Source organism: Rhinopithecus bieti, unplaced genomic scaffold (assembly GCF_001698545.2).
Source record: "Rhinopithecus bieti isolate Rb0 unplaced genomic scaffold, ASM169854v2 scaffold_29388, whole genome shotgun sequence".
Classification (NCBI taxonomy): Eukaryota; Metazoa; Chordata; class Mammalia; order Primates; family Cercopithecidae; genus Rhinopithecus; species Rhinopithecus bieti.
The window spans coordinates 2209409-2217279 of record NW_016813389.1 but is presented as its reverse complement, the minus strand read 5'-3'; the positions used below and the strand labels follow the sequence as shown (position 1 = coordinate 2217279).

The 7871-nt window shown below is 42.5% G+C and overlaps 1 protein-coding gene across 1 annotated transcript in view; it reads right to left on the bottom strand.

Moving 5' to 3' along the window:
- Positions 1–7871, bottom strand: part of GPR107 (G protein-coupled receptor 107) — an 86636-nt gene that overhangs the window by 48688 nt on the left and 30077 nt on the right. Inside the window, exons 7-9 of the mRNA XM_017848184.1 lie at positions 6138–6194; positions 1625–1732; positions 239–372 (exon numbers count right to left, since the gene is read on the bottom strand). Coding sequence (XP_017703673.1) covers positions 239–372; positions 1625–1732; positions 6138–6194 — 299 coding nt within the window. The remainder of the gene's footprint in view (positions 1–238; positions 373–1624; positions 1733–6137; positions 6195–7871) is intronic.

Here is a 7871-nt window from a genome sequence, read left to right as displayed (position 1 = left end):
ATTTAGATTTACTTTTTAAACAAAACAGCAGGAAGTGAGCAGACACCAACGCACGCAAAGGGCTCCCACACCACAACGCCACCGCACAATCTTCATACTGTTTCCGGGTAGATGCCCTTTGAAAGGAACAACACCGCTTAGCACCAACTGCCTCCAGGTTCAGAAGCCAGCAAACAGTGAAATTATTCAAATCTCAACACACTCTTAAGTTGAAGGGCTCAAGGAAGTAATAATTTACCGTCGTTTTCGAAGGATATGAATCCAGATGGTCCCAGAAAGAAAGAAGAAAAAGGCCATTGAGATGTATAATTTGGGGAGAGGAATTTCTCCTGCTGAGAGGTAGCTGTCAGGATTCTTCTCTGTGATCTCAATCTGAAACCAGCATGAAATTAATTTTTACTTTTCAGGTACATATCATCCCTTATTCAGCAATTTGGAATCTCAGCTGTTTCACTTAAGCTTAAGAAAGTAAGTACCAGCAGCTGGACATGGTGGCTTACGCCCATAATCTCAGCACTTTGGGAGGTTGAGGCAGGTGGATCAGGATCACCTGAGATTAAGAGTTCACCACCAGCCTGGCCAACATGGTGAAATCCCGTCTCTATTAAAAATACAAAAAAAATTAGGGCTGGGCGCAGTGGCTCACACCTGTAATCCCAGCACTTTGGGAGGCCAAGGCGAGCAGATCACAAGGTTAGGAGTTCAAGACCAGCCTGGCCAACATGGTGAAACCCTGTCTCTACTAAAAATACAAAAATTAGCTGGGTGTGGTGGCACGCCAGCTACTCGGGAGGCTGAGAAAGGACAATCGCTTGAACCCAGGAAGCGGAGGTTGCAGTGAGCCAAGATTGTACCACTGCACTCTAACCTGGGTGACAGAGCAAGACTCTGTCTCGAAAAGAAAAAATATTAGCCAGGCATTGTGACAGGTGCCTGTAATCCCGGCTACTTGGGAGACTGAGGAAGGAGAATTGCTTGAACCCAGGAAGTGGAGGTTGCGGTGAGGCAAGATCATGCCATTGCACTCCAGCCTGGGCAACAAGAATGAAACTCCATCTGAAAAAAAAAAAAAAGTGAGTACCAGCAAACAACCACCCCCCTTTTTTTTTTTTTTAATTTGAGACAGGGTCGCACCCTTTTGCCCAGGCTGGAGTATAGTGATGCAATCTCGGTTTACTGTAACCTCTGCCTCCTGGGCTCAAGAGATCCTCCCACCTCATCCTCCTGAGTAGCTGGGACTAAAGATGTGCACCACCACGCCTGGCTAATTTTTCATATTTTTTGTAGAGAGAGGGTTTTGCCATGTTGCCCACGCTGGTGTCAAACTCTTGGACTCAGGTGATCTGCCCACTTTAGGCTCCCAAAGTGCTGGGATTACAGGCATGAGCCACCATGCCTGGCCAAAACAACCACATTCTTAATGCACAGGTTGAAGTGCAGACACATCCTAATTGCTGTGTATTTTCCTATGAATCCTCTGCTGAAGTATCCCGCACAGTGGCAAGGATGTGTGTCTGTCCACAATCTTTTCTTAAGTGTTCTTAAAATCTAACCTTATACAGAAATAAATCTTGCATTTTATGCTGACAAAATCCACGTAGAACAGTCTCCAAACAGTACTCACATCAAGGCTGAATGAAAACTTGTCACTTGGCAATTCTTTTCCAAGGCATTTGTGAAAATAAAGACTGTAAAGGCCTTCTTGGTCATCAGTGCTGATGTTAAAGAAAAACTGAAAGTGAAGAAGAAAACATTTAGAGGTACCCAAATCCTCAGCTGTGTGTGTATATATATATAATTTTATTTTTTCTTTTAAAGTGTTGTTTACTTTTTCCTTCAAATTCTACTCAGCTATATTTTTAAACCTTAGAAATAAATTATGAATATTAATGGATGGAAGGAAATAAAGACTGCTTAAATTATCGACTCTCCCATGGCAGAGTTTAAAGAGATATTTTCTTATTCTATGATTCCCTTCCAATATTTCGTTACAACAGTTTTCAAGTATACAGAACAGCTGACAATTGTAGAGTGAAAGCTACATAGCCACAACCTCGCTTCTACAATGAACATTTTACTATGCCTGTTCTATCACAGATATAGCCATTTGTGATGGTCTTTGCAGAAGTCTTCAAAGATAACCTAAGATGTAGTTATCTCGTCTTCAAGCTAATGTATTATTTTGCTCTTTATATAAAATACTCTTTAAAAAGGAGGCTCATCTTATACTTGAAAACCAATCAATATTTCCTCATCAAAATTTACAACTATGGTTTTAGAGAACAATAATGAAGGCTACATTTTGTAGATTTAGACAGTTTTCTGTTTTTCATACATTTCATGAGTTTAAATGAAGTTTAATGTAAACCAAAAGACAGACAGACAGACTTAGAGAACATGACTTCTTGGTCAAGCCTAAGAAAATTTTACTTCAGCCATGAGTTCTACCAATAAAAAGAAATACCCCTGAAATACATTTTTAGGGCTACATATATATAACCATTAAACTACAAAGAAAAGCTAGGAAGTGACTATGGTAGCATTTTTCATGACAGGGGCTACTCTAGAGTTGGGAAGGACTGCGAGGGAGACATAAGGTTTCACAGGTGCTGGAACTGCTCTATTTCTTGTCCTGGGTGCTGGATCATAAAGGTGACTGTTCATAGTTACATGTTAAACTCAATATAAGTACTTTACACTCTTCTGCATGTATACTGTACCTCACAACTTTAAAAAATGGGGAAAAAAAGACATCTGGCAAAAATAAAAAGACCAAGAACACATGAGCTGGAATTATTAATCTGTTAAACTATGTGCCAAACTCAATTGTGAATGTGTATTTTAATCCCCTGAGCTATAGCCACAATAAGAAAACCTTTCTAAACACATGGACAACTTCTATTTTTAAAGATTCAGGGGAAGTCTAAAAATGACATAAAAGTTTAAAAGATATAATTTTAAAAAATCAGTAGAATCACCATGGTTGATCAGAGTAGGCACCTGACCCTTAGAGACAAAAACAAAACAAAAATGTCAACTGTAGGGTTGGAATAAACCCTTAGAGTCCCCTTCCTGTATTTAGGTAGATAAACCACTATCCCCATGCCATGAATGAAGCAGAAGAGCTCAGAGTGGACTGCACCATCCAAGACCGGGAGACACTGGGTAGAACAGTGAGAAATCATGATGACTTCTTTCCAAGGTGGGGAAAGCCAGAGAAAAGCAAAGTACCCATGCACTGCCTGCTCCACGCATCCCAAGAACCCTGCGGACAGGCTGTTTGAGCACGAGCTGCTAATCACCATGCAGACTGCTGTGCTTGGATGCTCGCCCGACACAAAGCACTGGTGCCGGACACATGTGTGCATCCTGTAACACTTTCCTTTGTGATTAAAAAAGGGGGGAGCATTTGAAAAACTTTTTTTTTTGTTGTTTTGTCTTGAGACGGAGTCTCGGACTGTCGCCTGGGCTAGAATGCAGTGGCACGATCTCGGCTCACTGCAACCTCCACCTCCCAGGTTCAAGCGATTCTCCTGCCTCAGCCTCCCAAGTAGCTGGGATTACAGGCGCCCACCACCACCACCCAGCTAATTTTTTGTATTTATTTATTTATTTTGAGTAGAGACAGGGTTTCACTATGTTGGCCAGGCTGGTCTCAAACTACTGACCTCATGATCCCAAAGTGCTGGGATTACAGGCATGAGCCACCATGCCCGGCCTGAAAAACATTTTAAAAACTCATTTTATTAATAAGCATTTTGAAGTGAGAGAAGGAATAGAGAAAAGTAACTTTTGTATTTTCTCAAGGAGGCAGTAAAAGGCAAAGTGGTTAAACACATGGGCCTTGGATTCAAACAAACGTGGATCTGAATCCCCTGCTTGGGGCAAGTTACGTGACCTCTCTGAGCCTCAGTTCCTCATCAGTACAAGAGAAAAAATTAATATTGACTTCACAGAGTTGTTGAGAGGATTAACTGAGATAATGACACAGAAGCACTTAGCACAATGCCTGGCATTGGTTTATTAGTCTCTATAAATATAGGCCAAGGCCAAGGCCAAGGCCAAGATTAGGAGTTTCATATACATCCATAATAAGAGAGAGAAAACCCCTGCCCTTAAGGTACCTTCTGTAGAGGGGGAGACAGGCAATAAACGTAACTAAGTACAGTATATAGCATGTTGAAAGGGATAATGCTAAGGAAAGACAGAGCACAATAAGGGAAACAGGAGTGAGCTGCAATCAAGAGAAGCTTTGTTGAGAAGGTGACATTCCAGAAAAAACTTGTGGAATTCTGAGAGACAGCATTCCTGCCTGTGGGAACAGCAAAAGAAGAGCCTAAAGCCTGACCTGTCTAAGAAAGAGCAAGGCGGCTTGTGTGAGAGAACTGTGTGAATAACAGGAGCTGAGGTCAGAGAGACAACAGGGACTAGACCACATGGGCCTTGCAGACCAGTGGGAAGACTTGGGCTTTACTCCAAGACAGATGGAAAGCTGTTGGAGGCTTCTGAGCAAACGAGCATCCTGCAAGTTCTCAATAACTGTTAGCTATTAATATGGATAGCGACGAAAACGATGGTGACTAAGCTTAAACAACATACAAAAATTGTTGAACAGGCAAAATGATGTAGGGAAAAAGAAATCAGAACAGTACTTGTGGGGATAGAGGGACTTTCTCAGAAGATGGAAACACGGAAATCTTGAGACAGTGAATTCCACAGGTATATACGCATTTGTCAGAACTGAACAAACTGTACACTTAAGACAAGACCTGTGCATTTCACTGTACGCATTTTTTTTTTTTTTGTTTTTTTGAGACAGGGTCTCACTCTGTCACCCAGGCTACAGTGCAGTGGCATGCTAGAGGTTCACTGTGTGACCTAGACCTCCCAGGCTCAAGTAATCCTCCCTCAGCCTCCCTAGCAGCTGGGACTACAGGCACATGCCACCACACCTGGCTAATTTTTGTATGTTTTTTTAAGAGATGAAGTTTCACCATATTTCCAAGGAGTCTTTAACTCCTGGGCTCAAGTGATCCTCCCACCTCAGCCTCCCTAGTAGCTGGGACTATAAGCATCTACCACCATGCCTGACTAATTTTTGCATTTTTTGTAGAGATGAGGTTTCACCATATTGCCCAGGCTGGTCTCAAAACTCCTGGGCTCAAGCAATCCACCTACCTTAGTCTCCCAAAGTGCTGGGATAACAGACGTGAGCCACCATGCCCTGCCATTTTTCATTTTTAGATGATTAACAGTGAGGTTCAGAAAGTAAGTGAGACCAGGCAAGGTGGCTCACATCTGTAATCTCAGCACTGTGGGAGGCCCAGGCAAGAGGAATGCTTGATCCCAGGAGTTTGAGACCAGCCTGGACAACAGAGCAAGACCTCATCTCTACAAAAAATTTAAAAATTAGCCAGGCATGGTGGTCTATGCCTGTAGTCTCAGCTACTTGGGAGGCTGAGGCAGGAGGATCACTTGAGCCTGGAAGGTTGAGGCTGCAGTGAGCCATGATTATATCATTGCACTCCAGCTTGGGCAACAGAGTAAGACCTTGTCTCAAAAAACAAAAAGAAATGAAGTGAGTTGTCCAGTATCACCCAACTAGTAAGTGGGTTTTGAGGCCCAGTCCAATATCTTGCTCCCATACGTATGCTATTATGCTGCCCCTAAACACTCATGGGCAATTAATAACTGTGACACTTGAGCAGGTCACTCAAAGCCTCTGAGTCTGGGTGAAATAATCTCTAAAATTACAACATCACCGTAAATCGTCACCAATGGTCCTTTCAGGCATGGGGTACTATGCTTCTGGCACACTTTGAATGGGAGGTAGCATGGGGTCAGGGCAAAGGGGTCACGGGAAGAGCCAAGTAGGACTGGGTTGGAAACTGTACCTTGTCACCTACAATAGATAGTCACAAAGTTATTCACTCTCAGAGACTCACGATTTGATAAGTAGATGGGTAACAATAACCACCTTGTGGGTTTGTTAAAGAGACAGCTATTACATTTAAGTGACTGATACAGGGCATACCTAAGTTGTTATTCCTAAATTCAAAATTCCTCTAAAAAAAAAAATTACCCTTTTACATAGTAGAGAGAAATTCTAGGAGGCTTTACACAAAGAGCATACATACCTGAAATGATACTGCCCCACCATTATTATGAACAGAAAAGGATTTCTCTCCCATGGCCTAAAAAGACATAACAGTATGTTTTAGGATGGCACTGGCATACAAAGTGTGCTAATTAAAAGTAATTTATTAAACAACAAGTTTCTTAAACTCTAAATCTGCCCACCTTCAAAAGCTCTCTGAAAATAAAAATGACTATCCTTTCAAGATGTCTGAAATCTGCTTTCACAGAGAATGGTAGTTGTTCTTCACCTGTTTCTTCTGCCTCTGCACGAACCCCTACCTCTGCCCCCTGCCTTGAATCTTTCGGCTAGACAGCTTGTCTACCCTTGAAGCTTCAGCCAGACTAAGGGTGCTGACCCAGGCCACGCCCTGTCACATCCCCTGAATTCCACTCCTGACATCAAATGATCAAAATATTGGCCAGGCGCAGTGGCTCAAGCCTGTAATCCCAACACGCTGGGAGGCCGAGATGGGCAGATCACTTGAGGTCAGGAGTTCAAGACTAGCCTGGCCAACAAGGTGAAATCCCATCTCTACTAAAAATACACAAATCAGCCGGGCATGGTGATACGTGTCTATAATCCCAGCTACTCAGGAGGCTGAACCAGGAGAATTGCTTGAACCTGGGAGGCAGAGGATGAGATCGTGCCACTGCACTCCAGCCTGGGTGGTAGAGCGAGACTCCGTTCCCCAAAGCAAAAAAAGAAAAAAGAAAAAAAAGAAATCAAAATATTGCCATATATATAGTAAAACTGAGCAATGAAAAGAAATGATACATGCAACAATGTGTATGAACTCAAAGTAATTATGCTGAATATAAGACAGAAAAGAGTGCTGCATAATTCAGTTATATAAAGTTCTATAAATCTAATCTATACTATAGTGACAGATCAGTGATTGCTTGGGGACAGGGGGCTTACAAAAAGGCAAAAGAAATTTTGGGGTGATGGATATTTCACTATCTTGATTGATGATAAGTCAGAGTTATCAGATTGCTGCTTTACATATGTACAGTTTATTTTAGGTCAATTATACTTCAACAAAGCTGTTAAGACCAAACATCACCATTTAGATGTCCCCCTCAAGGAGAAATCAAGATATCACAAACCAAAACTTTCCCAGTTTTTCCACTTCTGCTATTTCTACCACCCACTCCTCTGCTCCTCTCTTTCCCTCCCATCACCCTAACTGGCTTCCCAGTCATTTACTGTCCAAGGCTCTGCTCTAGTCCACATCCTCATCACCCGAAACGACCGAAACACGGTATTCTCACAACCGTGTCCTTCCTGGTCCTTCAAATAACCCTTTCTCCTTCCCCAAGGCTACCCTTCACATGACTTCCAGAATTACGATCTTTAACAAACACAGTCTTTCCCAATCAGCAACTCAGGATGACTTCCCATTGCCTGCCCATCAATTCCCTCTATTGCCTGGCCCTATATTATCTAAGATCTCTCTCTGCTCCCAAATATGTGTGTTTCACTTCAAATGAGCCAGTGTTCAGCATCTGTCATCATCCAGTCTTTGTGTATGGCATTCTTCCTCCCCTTGCTTGTCTTCCTCTTCCCTGAACAAACTCCACTCAGCCCCGGTGACAGTTCCTACCAGAGGGCTTTTCTGATGGTTTGGTATCTTCCTTCCCTAACTACCCCATCCTATATCATGTAAGAGATGTGCAACTTAGAAACCAATTTTCTCCTTCCTTCCTCCCTCCCTTCCTCCTTTTTTTTTTTC